Source organism: Nycticebus coucang, chromosome 10 (assembly GCF_027406575.1).
Source record: "Nycticebus coucang isolate mNycCou1 chromosome 10, mNycCou1.pri, whole genome shotgun sequence".
NCBI classification, from domain to species: Eukaryota; Metazoa; Chordata; class Mammalia; order Primates; family Lorisidae; genus Nycticebus; species Nycticebus coucang.
This window is the reverse complement of record NC_069789.1, coordinates 97,857,301-97,870,838: the sequence shown is the minus strand read 5'-3', so window position 1 is coordinate 97,870,838 and position 13,538 is coordinate 97,857,301. Positions and strand designations below refer to the sequence as shown.

At 39.5% G+C, this 13,538-nt stretch overlaps 1 protein-coding gene and 1 long non-coding RNA gene across 2 annotated transcripts in view; one reads left to right on the top strand and one right to left on the bottom strand.

Moving 5' to 3' along the window:
- Positions 1–13,538, bottom strand: part of RGS5 (regulator of G protein signaling 5) — a 57,148-nt gene that overhangs the window by 21,582 nt on the left and 22,028 nt on the right. Inside the window, exon 2 of the mRNA XM_053605431.1 lies at positions 2,512–2,622. Coding sequence (XP_053461406.1) covers positions 2,512–2,622 — 111 coding nt within the window. The remainder of the gene's footprint in view (positions 1–2,511; positions 2,623–13,538) is intronic.
- LOC128596073 (uncharacterized) lies at positions 497–4,704 on the top strand. Its single transcript, XR_008383060.1, has 3 exons — positions 497–562; positions 2,008–2,141; positions 4,450–4,704. It is a non-coding gene; the product is annotated as an uncharacterized LOC128596073 (long non-coding RNA).

Sequence of the window (13,538 nt, the reverse complement as noted above, 5' to 3'; positions counted from 1 at the left end):
AAAATAAATTATAAGAATATCTACATCCAGCCCTGGCATTTGCAATCGACTATATTATAATCCTTGGTAACAGTTATGACAGGGATGAAACTCATGCCATGGGCTCATTTTGTTTGTTGTTTATTATGAGGACCTCCAGCAGAGCCTTAGGGGATGCTCACAGCCAGAGGGCGGGCAAAGGGGGAGCACCTAGAAAAGGGAAGACGGAGGAGTGCCCTGGAAAAGAAGTTAAGGAAAAGGACTTTGGGAGGAGGGCTTCTGGTGAGCAGTCTAATGCTGCAGACAAGTCAAAGATGAGGCCGTACAGACAGCTGTTTCAGTAAGGGAGCAAGGTTTAAACCCCTTAAAAAGGACATGAGGAAGATACTGGAAACAGTGAGTATAGATTTCTCTTCTAAATTTACCCAGTGAAAGTAAGAGAAAGGTACAGGGGCAGAAGGGGTGAAGGGCAGGAGAGCATTTCTCAGCGTGGAATAAGAATCTTGTTTGTTCCCAGGGGAAGAAGGTCCTGAGGGAGAAGAGCAATTAAGAATACTACGATGGCAACAGAAGCTGACTTGGGGTGGGTAGAGATAGAGGCAGTGTTTTTCGATTTTTCTCAATGGTCCATTTTTTTAACAACAGGAATTTAGAAGTATACTAAAAAAAAATTTTTAAAAGCTTTCCAAAAAGGGATTCTATTGAAGCCAATAACCCAAAGAAGATGAGAGGGGTTAAAAATACCTTCAGTCAGGAGAAGGATTATTTTCTCTTCTGAGAGAAAAACATGAGAAAAAGTACAGAGACATTTTTATGTAGAGAGAAGAGAGATGGATCGAGGTTGAACAGAACACAATCTGCTGTGTCACGGGAATTGACATAACACGAGGAGAGTGATGGGGCTCAGGGGTTTGGAAGAGAGAGGGCAACATGTTTAGTGGTCCCTGGTGACGACGCGGCAGAGACACAAGTATTCTGTCAGGACATGAGGATTTTTCCAAAACCATTTAAACTTCTGCAGGAAGCAAAGGGTTGGAAGACAAAAGGAACAAATAATTCAATAAACGGTCAGCCTCGGGTTTTCTTCCGAAACAGCTTCGTTCTGAATCCTTGTTAAGCCAAATAGTTCAAGTGGGATATTAAAGCAGAGCTTCAAAGCAGAAAACGTGGTACCATATTTTTAAAGTTAATTCCAACAGATCAATAATGACCACACTGTTTACTTCAAAATAGAGTTTTTGATCTGTTGCTGCTGTGAAATGTGGTTCTTATTCTCCACCAGTGCTTGGTGCCCCAGCTGCTTGAATTAGCTTCTCCTTTTTTAAATGCAGAAAACTCAATTATGCCTCTCTTCCCGTTTGAGTTACTTTGAAGTAAGAAAAAAAAAAAAAAAGAGGAGAATGGAAATATCCATTTAAGTGGAAAAAAAATTCTAAAATAAAATAAATCATCTTGTTATTTCCCAACCAATCTAGTTATATTAAGTTGAAGGTCATTTGGACAAAGGACAAGTTGGTCGATTTATACACATATTAAATTTAAAAAGAGAAATGGAAGTTAAAAGTGACTTCCGTATTTTTACTGCACTTCTGTGATATGCTCAAAGCTTTTTAGGTAACAGAGTGAAGGAGTTTGAAGGAGTCTGTCTTTTCTTCTTGTTCCTTTCCATTCTTGACTTTCTGGGTATCTGTGTTTTAGAGGGAAGGCAGAGTCTACCTGAGTAGGCAGTGAAAGGAGGGTAAATAATAGGAATGCTGTGAGGGGTGTTAGGAAGTTAAAGTAGAGTCAGTGCTCTCTGGGAAAACCTGCCTTAACATCTCAACTCTTTATAATTATACTTCTCCGGGGTGCCTAACCAGACAGGGTGAGAGGCAGGTAGGGAAAAAGGGATGGGGTGAGGGAGGGAGCACTGCAGAAACCCAACAAGAATATTAATTTACGCATTGGGAAAAAATGCTCGGTGTGCATTAAATAGAAATATCTAATCAAGTATTTATTCCTCACTGAAGTCTTCTGTTTCTCTGCTAGAGCTTGATGGGACACCACCTCGAAGAAGAAACTATAGTCTGAAATTGTCCGCCTGATCCTTAGAAACTTCCTGAGGGAGATGTTCCAACTGTTATCTCCCTGCCCAGGAAGCAGCCATGATGGCTCCTGCACAGGTGAGTGTCCAAGCCTCACAATTAATTGGATCAGGATGGTCACCTGACCCAAGGCGGTATTTATGAACAGGTGTTTTTACCATACTAACATGGTGGTAACTAATTAAGAAGAGTGACTAGTGTCATATTATAGATACGGTCCATCTCTTCAAAGATAAGACAAGGCCCTATCTTCTATTTTTTAAGTATTCTACCAGTATTCAATATTATGCTTTAGACATGAGAAAAAAAAGTTTATTTACAAACCAACTCTCTGAGGGCTCTTATGATCCTTAAATGAGTAATTGAAAGGGGGTAGTTCTACAACTAAACACTTGAAAAATAGCTATCCTCTGGAGGAAAATGAGTGGAATCCATATTCATGACTCACTTCTGGGCCTTGGCTGGTTTCTCTGGCTTCTCATTATATGGAATGACAAGGTCAACAGCCGAGTCTGGCTTCTGGAGGAGAATTCCCAACTTGATCTTAATCTCCTTGGCCCTGAAAGAAAAGATGTGAGGGAGAATGAGGACACCAGATGAGCATACAGATCTAAAAACAGAGATTTCTTTCTGCGTCAGAGAAACAAAAATGAACAAAATCCCTTTTTACTCCTTTCATCTTTGGTGGTAGAAAGAATGCTAATGCAGAAATTAAGACACATGAGTTTTAATAATTAGCAATTACCAAGCTCTTATTATATCCCAGGTTAATTTGCATTATCTCATTTTATTCTTAATTACTGTTTTCCACGTATTCTCTCATTGTATATGTGGTAGATACCATAGTATTATTTCCTTTTTGCAGATGAGGAAACTGAATTAACAGGAAGTAGAAATAAGTCCCTTAATGTAGCCTGGCCAGCAGGTGGTAGAGATGGGACTTGAGCCCAAGCTTCGATGCTAGAGTTCAGAGTGGAACGACTCACTGCATTGGCTACCAGCCTTCTGAGGGCTCCCATCCCTGCCATTAGTTACAAGTATGATGTTTGAGAAATTCATTTATTTATTTTTACTGCCAAACTTCAGTTATCTCCTCTGTAAAATGATAAAATTAACCTAGATGTCTTCTTTTCTTTCTTTCTTTTTCTTCTTTTTTTTCTTTTTTGAGATAGAGTCTCACTCTATTGCCCTGGGTAGAGTGTCGTCCAGTCAGCCTAGCTGAAAACAACCTCAAACTTTCTTGGGCTCAAGCCATTCTCTTGCCTCAGGCTCCCCAGTAGCTGGGACTACAGGAGCCGGCCACAACACCTGGCTAGTCTTTTCAGTAGAGACCTGGTCTCGCTCTTTTTTAGGCTGGTTTTTAAACTCCTAAGCTCAGGTGATCCACCCACCTCAGCCTCCCAAAGTGCTGGGATTACAGCATAAGTCAACGCTCCCAGCTCTAGATGTTTTCTTGAGCCATTTCCAGCTGTAAAATTGTTCTACTTCTCTGCAAAGTTTATTTTCCAAGCCCTCTCCCATTGTTCCGAGGCTGTCAGGGTATCTCACATGCAGTGAGCTCTCAATAGATGGGTATCAATTGCCAGTGGACTGACTTCAGCAGCATTTACTTCTTTGTTTCCTCAACATTTTATGGAGTAGATATGGTCAGAATTGTAGGTATTTCTCCATCACAGGAAACAACTGTTTTCGTGCCCAGTGTTAAGCTAAAAATCCTTCTAAACTATTTACCACTTGATCACAATTCTGAACTCAAAAAGCACCAGGCAAATCTTAAATATTAATCCAGAGGACAAGCTATTGTATAGTGGGAAACCTAAAAGCTGTCCAATCCCTGGCACCCTGGCATTTTACACATGCTTTTAGGATAGTGTTTATCACATTCTGCTATGGGTACTGATTGATGTGTGTGTTCTCTTAGTTGTCTATGAGACTCTTTGAGGGTAGGAATTTAGTCTTAAATACCTTTTAACCTCTGTGCCTAACACAGTGCTTGACAACGTAGTAAACATTCAAAAATATTTTCCAAAGTAAAATTAAAATATCTGCTCACATTTGCTCCCAGTCAATGCTAATCGTAACCAAAGTCTTCAAGAGCTGCCATGGGCTCATCTTGTGGCCAGATCGGATTTTGCTACTGTAAACACACTTTCCCTCATTTATTCACAGCGAGATGGTAACGAGGCAATTGAAGTAAATAAAATGTCAATGATGGATATCAGGGAGAAAAATGTAAGAAAACCTACTGTTGTGACTTAAGAAAACTTCATAAATACTTACTGTATTTTCCTTTAGGCTAGTAAATATGGTTTTAAATTACAATTTAGGATATTCATAAACAAAACATCGTTTTGTTATCATTTTTCTGCTTTCATTCTTTCCCTAGGATCCTCACACTGATGCCAACTCAAGTTCCCCCCCTCATCAGATGGAGCTCAGCCAAGCACACAGCATTGCAGCAGAAGCAGGGACTGTTCTACTGAGAGAGCTTGTGTAACACAGGGAATGAGAATGTAAGCCTTGCTCTGATTCTAGGCTTCCTGTGTTCCAGACATTATCTATTGTGCAGAAGGGGTTGCCTACATTTTGGGACAGATAAAACAGTACATCCCAGGCCTTTTTGAGCTGATTAAATATGTTAATGAATATAAGTCACTTAGCCCAGCGTTCATTTCATAATATTGCTTCTTCAAAGTCCGTTCTAACTGCATAGTCATTGTTTCAACCAAACACCCATGTTCTCTAGCTTCAAGCGCCACATTGAAAGATCCAAATAATTCCCCACAAGTTACGAAGGAATTACTAACACCCACCACCTTCCATATTCTGCCTCTGGAGACAAGAACTGCCAATGTTATATTTATCTGAAATACAAAGAAAACATCCAGAGGAAGGGGAAATGCGTGCAGTGTCCGTGGCTACCCTCTGCTGGCCAATGTGGAGAACTACAGTCAGAGACACAAGGTCCGTCTATTCTATCAGGACAAAGTGTCCCCTCCGGCCCATGCAGGGCTTCCTCCATATTGCCTGTCCTCCTGGCTCTTGGTGTCCCCCACTCCCCTCATCATGCATGCAACAGTTGTTTTCACTTTAAGCTTGACCCATCGTCCACTTACCAGTTTGTACAAAACAATTACCTAATGAACATCTCTACTGTGTGGTTTTGTTGTTTGATTCTTCAGGTTTTGTTTTCATTTTTTCCCCCCTTTCTCTCTTTTGCTCCACTTGAGCCTTTTGCTTTTGTAAAAGGCAGGAAAGTATTTGGGTTTGATTGCCTGGTGCCAGAGTAATGGTTGGACATTAAGGAGTAATTAAGACAAAGGAGTTGGATGTTACTAAAAAAATCAGGGGGGAGGGGAAAAATAAAAAAATCAGTAATTCCTTACTTATTTGCTTTTTGTTCACATTCGCTGTATCAGGGAGTACACAGTAAATATATAAATACTCACAGGATGTGGTCCTTGCTTTCAAGGTGCTTATAGCCTAGGGAAATCTTACACTTGCAAATAATCACAAGTAGCTGCTTAAAAGGAGAATGTGCAGAGAGCAGGGAGCTCAGATGGAGGGGCCCCAGTGTCCATGCCCACGAGAGCGAAAGCGAGTCAGGGGGACTTCTCAGAGGATGCAAAAGGGGAGCTAGAGGATGAGCAACCGTCAGCCAGGACAGTGAGAAAGTGACAACCCTTCCCGGTGGAAAGAAGAGTGTGTGCGTGTCATTTTAAGGGATGCAAAAGTACTCCTAACTGCAGGCACTGAAATGTGAGCAGGAGAGCAGATAGCCCATTAGATGGTGCTGGCTTCAGAGGGAGAGATGGATGATGGAGTTTAATACAAAAACAAGAATGAGGCAAAACCATTGAAAAATGCCTTCAAAGACTGTCTGTGTAAAGATGTGGCATCCCATCTCTTTAGCTGAATATGTGTCAAATTATCTTTTTATAGTAAGATGTCCCAAAGTCACCATACACAGGAAAATGAGAAATTGTAGCTAGATAAATCTACCTTATTTACTAATACAAAATATTCTTTATGGGTTGGCCACTTCTTTCTACACACACACAGAGTCTCTCTCATTTGTGGCAAACACATTCAAGGTACCTGTTGTTACGCAATCTTCCCAATGGAGACTTTGGGAACACCCTGTATTTCAGGATGCATTGTTCCATAAAAACATTATTTATAAATGGTGGTTAAATTCTCAAGACATTCCACAAAAGCCTTTTAAAACCAGGATGAATCATAACCCTATGACTATTTTATCTGTATCTCTGCTTAAATTGCCTTTTTTTTTTTTTGTGGGATGACCTAGAAATAAACTATCATTTATAACATTAGCTATAGAAAATGGTATTATATTTCTTCAAAGCAGACAGACATAACAGGACACTAGGTTACTCTTTTCCTCGTGTTTTCCCTGAGGATGTAAGGGAGAAAGTAAATACAATGCTTTGAAACACACTTCTTTCTTCCAGCTTCAACTTCTGCTTGGTATAGGTCAAGTATAGATGATTAAAATTTAGAATAAGGCCAGCATGGTGGTTCACACCTGTAATCCCGCACTCTGGGAAGCCGAGGAGGGTAGAGTGCTTGAGCTTAGGAATTTGAGACCAGCTTGAGCAAGAGTGAGACCCCCATTTCTAATAAAAATGGAAAAACTAGCTGGGCGTGGTGGTGGGCACCTGTACTTCCAGCTACTCAGGAGGCTGATGCAGGAGGATCTCTTGAGCCCAAGAGTTTGAGGTTGTTGTGAGCTGGGCTGATGCTATGGCACTCTACCCAGGGCAACAGAGCCAGACTCTCTCTCGGAAAAAAAAAAAAAAAAAGTTAGCGTATATAAGTTGGGAAATGCATTCAACTTAATTAGGAAACCAGAGAATCAATACAATTGCATTTCTGCTCATATTACAGTAACAGTTTAAAGGCTAAGGAGTTCACAAATGCTGCGGTGCAAACCACTTTAAACATGGCATTTTTCTCAGAAGACTGAATAATGTTAGTAGATTTGTTTTTCTTCTCAAGAGTTCCTGGAATATCATGTCAGCCCCTCTTTCCCGCCATAGCCTCATACACAAATATGGGAACGAAACAAACCAAGTGGAAAAGCAAACAAAACAATAGATCAAACCTACCAAATTATTTTCCTCTTTAAAGATAAACGTGAATAGATCTGACATTAATTCAATGCCAAAAACAACTCTATTCAGAGAAGAAAACTTTCTAACTTGTTTATGATTGCAGGCTCAGTTTCTGGCTCTGACTGCACGCTGGGCATTTGTTCCTGGCTATATTATATTAACGCTTGTTAACAAGAAACTATTTTTATCTCTTCTCATCTACCTCCTCCTCTTGTTATCCTTTTGTTTTACAAAGAAAAACTTGTTTTGAAATAAAATCAATTGGAAATGCCTGGATGAAAGTTTAATTAAGGGCTCGGGGAAAGATAATTCTTTTTCTCGATGACTCACACCAGTGATTTCAAACTGAAAGGGTTTGAAATAATTCTAGGATTCTGAAAGTTTAGATCTGCTCCTTGGGTGGGTATGCTGGCCAGCCAGAAAATCAAAATTCAAAAGGCCATGGCCCACCTCAGTCCTTCCTGCTAATGGATGCATTGAATGACAGTTGTTACCTTACAATGTGTAAGTATGAAAAAACAGCATAGGCAATCAGTAAAAACAGAAACTTAGTTGAATTTTGAGAAATACAATTATATTCAAGTGGAATTTATTAAGAACTCACTCTATATTAAGTCCTATATCTGGTGTCTCAAGGATTACAAAGATGTTCCATTGGGACAATTGAATAGAGGACAGAAGCATGTTAACAATATGGTAGATATTTTTCCATCGTTGATAGAAGGTGGTATTTAGTAATAAAAGAACATAGATTCTAAGCTCAAGTGTATATTCATGTGATAATATTTAGAAGCACAATGGGCGAAATGATATACTCTGGCAGTTGTCCCTACTGTATTTTCAGAGCTCTCTGTATTTTTCTTTCATGGCACTTACCAATTTGCTTTTATATATCTGTACAGATAAGTACCTTTGAGTACTGTCTACCTCTCCCATTAGAGTGTCAGGTCCTCCAAAGCAGGGTGATTCTCTATTTAATTTACAATTAAAGCCTCCACACTTCACATAGGGCCTGGCACTTACCAGACACTCAGCAAAGATTAGCAATATAAATTGGTGAATGAACAAATGAAGGAATAAATTGAACTTCCAAGTTACAATAAAATGGCATTTGGGGGGCAAGCAGGTGAAATTCTGGTATGTGGCACAGACCAATTCACTGAGGATTAGAATGTCTCTAATTTTGTTGAATGGAAAGAGGTAACACCATTAAAAGACTATAAGGACTAAATGAATTCAATTTCTGTCCTTTAAAGAAGTTGACAACAGACCAGTAGAGCTCCACCTGAGCGTGTATTACATGCCTCATACCATATAGGATACTCTCCAGTGAGAAGCAGGGAGAGTACTTGCAATCCCTAGCAATCTGGAGATTATCAATTATGAGACCATAATTTATCAGGACTTAATAAAAGAAAAATAGAAGGCCAGGCATGATGGCTCATACCAGTAACCCCAGCACCTTGGGAGGCTAAGGGCACAGGATTGCCTGAGGTCAGGAGTTCAAGACCAGCCTGAGCAAGAGTGAGACCCCCCTTCTCTGCAAAAGATAGAAAAATTAGCTGGGCGTGATGATAAGCACTTGTAGGTTCAGCTACTTGGGGTTGAGGCAGGAGGATAGCTTGAGTCCAGGAGTCTGAGGTTGCAGTGAGCTATATTCACGCCACTGCACTCCAGCGTAGGCCACAGAGCGAGACCCTGCCTCAAAACAAAAACAGAAAACAGACATACCCCTAAGACCCTGGGGCACAGATCAGATCAGTCCTGTGGTTGAAAGATTTTTAGCAATCCCAGGCAGGTTTCCTTCTGGAGTCCAGTCATATGCCAGGAAGAGTCCGGAAGGAAGAAACGGAGCGAAGTTGAGACAAATGGGGCAGGGTTTTTACAGGTGCAGCTATCCCAACGTGGACAACCCAATTAAAATTCAGTCCGGCTTACATCTGTGTTGCCGATGCCCCCTGCTGGCCGTGGGAAGGCATGAGCATTAGAAAAGGAAAAACTCAGTAGGAGCAAGACCTGTTCCCAGGCTGATCCTTTTGAAGAAACACTAGGAGGGGTGTTTCCATAAGAGTAAAAAGAACATGTTCTTTTTTGGTTCCTATGCAACAAATAGCCAGGAAAAATAAATACAAGCTTCTAAAACATTTGTTAGCAAGCAGCTGGTGAGAATGGCGTCATCCAGGCCCCAGAGGAGGGATGACCTTCTCCGAGTTCTGTGGGGCAGAGACAAGAATCACGTAGACAGAACCCAAGCAAGAGACTGACCAACTGGGAGAGCCCAGCAGGAGAGAGATTCACTTGCCTGAAGAATGGAAAAGCCTTAATGGCCACTCGTTTAAATTTTGACATCAGTGGAGTCTGTTACTCATAGACGGCTTGTGGGAGACAAGGGTGATAAGTGATCTTGAACATCCTTAATGGAATACAAAGAAATATTGGTGGAAAGTCAGGTCGATTCTGGAACTGAAATTCTCAACTTGCCAGGATCCTCTGAACATGACTCCTTAAAAATCAAGATCGACACTCAACAGCAGGGAAAAGACAGTGCTGGGTCATTTTGGTGGAGAAAAAACTGATCACTTTGGCATTACCCTTTTTCTGAATAAACTTACTTTAGTAAGAACTAAAGAAAAATCTACTCATTGCTTGTGCGTTTAACAGAACATGTAGTAATGCAGTGTGATACCATGCTAAGTATATATTTATTTTCTTACCTATTTATATAATTAATACCCAATACATCACAGAACATGACTCTATGTTTAGCTAATACGAAATATTCCTGGGAGGACCAAATGCTAGAAAGGTGAAGAAAATGCTAAAGAATATATGATGTAATCATTATTAATGTGTTATGACCTGACTTCATAAATGACAGCTAGGTTTCCAAACACAAGTCAATCACTTTCTGGTAGTGTTTTAAAGCTTTCACGCTTATTGGTGACTAATTCGATACCAAGCCACGTCAAATCATAAGACAGCTGAAAAGCTAGAATTGACAATGTCATTTAGGAAGCACATTTATCTATCATAACCTTCCAACTCTTGCTGTGTTCTAATTTTCCCCCTTCAGTAAATTGTCTCAGTAACAGCTATCGGGGTTCAAGCTATTACCTCAATGGACACAGATTAACTCTTTGTTAGGGACCCTCAAAGGTGACCTACAGTAAAGGATGCGGGGGAGAGGGAAGTCTACCGACACGCTTGTTTAAACAAGCTGACTTTGTTTCACAGGACCATGGTGGAAAGAGGCAAGGCCGGCTTTGGGTAGTTTCTCTCTCTTTTTGTTCATTTATTTATTCAACAAGTTAAAAATATGTTTATTGAATGCTGACCATGTACCATGCCCTTGTTGCCATGCACTAGTACGTGTTTTGAAATCCCCTGCGAAACAAAAAGACAAGGTCCTCTCGTGAAGTTTACACTTTAGTGGTGCAAGTCAGATACAAAACGAGGAATAAAAAACATTGACATGAAGAATGTTAGCTGGTTGTAATCGCTACAGTGTGGTATTATGTATGGAGATTTTGATTCACCTACTTGCCCTAATCAGGATTTCACATCTCAAGGGTGGTTAGCAAAGCTCCTTAGGAAACCCATGCTCCACAGGTGGCTGTTACAGGTGCCTCAGCTACCCTCATCTAGACCATAGCAATTTTAAACCAGTGTACCCCCAGAGAATCCCAGGTGTGCTGAGAAAATTTTTAAAGATCATTAATTATTTTTGAAAAAGTTCAAAGCACAGTAAGAATATTCTCTTTTTTTAGTCTTCTTTTGTTCAACATAATTTTAGTGTGCCATGGGAGATTAACTGTAGATTCAAGTGTGCCATGAGATTAAAAAAAAAAAAGATTAAAAAACAATAATCAATAGCAGATGCTTGGCCAATTAGCAGAACATGTGCTTGTTCAATAGATAATGGGCTCTCTCCACTCACAATAGTAATATTCAAGTCATTTGGATGGGTGACATTATTGTGGTAACCACCTCCCCCCCCACTTCCACAGAGAGTTTTAAGAATGTCATAAGCTCTTTACCCATAAAGATGGCACCTGTGGCTTGATCCCTGCACAGTCCTATATCCTACCATTGATTCTAAGATTTCTTGTTGCCTGATACCTACTCCAATGGTATCAGAATCCGACCTCAGAATATCAGTATGTCTGAGTCAACCTTTCATGCAAGGTATAGTAAGAGCACACCATTGAGATTATAGAGTAAGTTGTATAAACATTTTACATCAGCTTATAAAGAAGTGTTTGTCTAAAAAGTATGGCACAATTGGGTTTCATTCTGTGTATGGTCTTGCTGTCATAAACAGATAGCAAAGTTGTGAGAAATAACTATCACCCACCACTATTAATACCTTCAGTTCTCTACCAAAAATAATCTAAGAGTTTTTTTTTTCCTTTCCCTTGCCCCCTCCCTCCTTCTCTGTCTGCTCTCCCCTTCCCCATGCCGTACGTAGTATCCCACCGCATTACCATACACTCTGTTAAACCCACAAGCAATGAGTGGATTCTTCTTTAGTTCAAAAAAAAAAAAAGAAAGAAAATAGTGACTAATTCTCACATAAATTGGATTTAATTTTGACCAAAGTACATTACTTGAACATTAATTTTTAATTCAACTTGTTAATGTGTTGTTTAGGATATTGCATCCTCATTTATAAGTGAAATATGTCTGTAATTTCCCTTTATAATAATATATTTTTTCCAATTTTAATATCAGGTATAGCCAGATGAAGTAGAATGATTTTGAAGTATTGCTTCTTTTTCTATTGTCTATAAGATTTGGCAGGATCTGTTCTTTTGAAAATATCGTCTATTTTTATTTATAAATACTAGTTGTCTATTTTTTAAGACTTTGGAAAAAAATAAGAAGTTAACTGATGACTCCATACTGAACCTCAGAGTCAAAGCATTCTATGATAGACGTACTCTTATCTGACAATGTGAATGGTACTTTTTTGCATTATTATTGTTATTCAATATTTCATTGCAGCCATTGTCTGATTTCTTTTCTGAATGTATTTATCTTCGTTCATTCTTTATGAGGTTTTTGTTTCTAGTCCTTATCTTAAGCATTGTTATTGTTATTAAATTTTAAGCCTTTCCTAATTTTGTGAAGGCAAAAAGTGGAAAGCAAATAATCACTTGCATATAGAGAGAGAAAATTAAAAAAAAATAAAAATATAAAAAAGAACTCTAAGAGTTGGGGACATGAATAAGTTAATTTTCAATAGCTATCTAGTATCTGAGTAACTTTATGCAAGTTATATCTCTGGTCCATCTCTAAAATGGGGAAAACATTAGCATCTGCTCTAAAAAGTTTCTGTGCATGAGATAATGTATGTAAAATTAGCACAATGCCTGGCATATAAATCGCATGCAGTACATATTAACCAATAATATTATTGGTGTTATCATCATTATCACCACTTGTACTTACTTTATACTCATAACACCTAGTTTTACAGTTGGCAGCAATTCCCTTTAACTCCTGGCATAGTAGTATTCAATACGTTCACGATGTCAGGTTTAGAAAACAAACAAACAATAAAAAAGAAAATGTTCAATTGATTAAGCTCATTGTCTCTTGGTTGATTGAATGGACTCCATGCCTTAAACATGACTGGTGAAATAGCAAAGATATTAATGTGAGAGAATTAGAAGAAGTCAGAGCAGTTCCTGGTCATTCTTCACTGGGGAAGGCAGGAGGAAAGCTAGGCATCAAAGGCCAGGGAAATAACTGGACGACAAAGCAGAAGCCAAAAGAAGAGAGACCCTGGCTCACGTCCAGGTCTGTGTGAGTCAAATGCAGACTGGAGTCGGGTAAGTTGACAGAGCCCATATCTACTTGTTGACATAGTATCTTCCTCGGCCACTTGAGGGATAAACATTCTTTGTCGCCCCTTTGTTCCCAAGCTCCCTGATATATCCCAAGGTAGAAGACCCCTTGAGGTAACCCTACTTTCATTTACTCACACATTCCCTGAATCTAGATGAGTTGACTCCCCCAATGGTCAGGCAGTCCTCCTTCTTCACAGCAAACAGGCAGAAAACAGACAATTTGTAGTAATTCAAAGGTGATAATAATAACAGATACATACTAATTTATCGAGGTGTTAATTCACGTTTTCCCTTTCATATAGTTTTTCCTCTTAAAGACAGTAGCCAGGCATTTGTCCTTTCTTATCTCTGAGGGAGTTGTGTTATAAAGCCACGTGCACTAATTGTGCCGTACTTTTTGTGCCATACCTTGGGGCTTTTGTTTTCCAAAACTCTAAACTCACTAGGAGATAGGTGGCTTATTCCAAGAAAGGAGGACTAAGAGACTA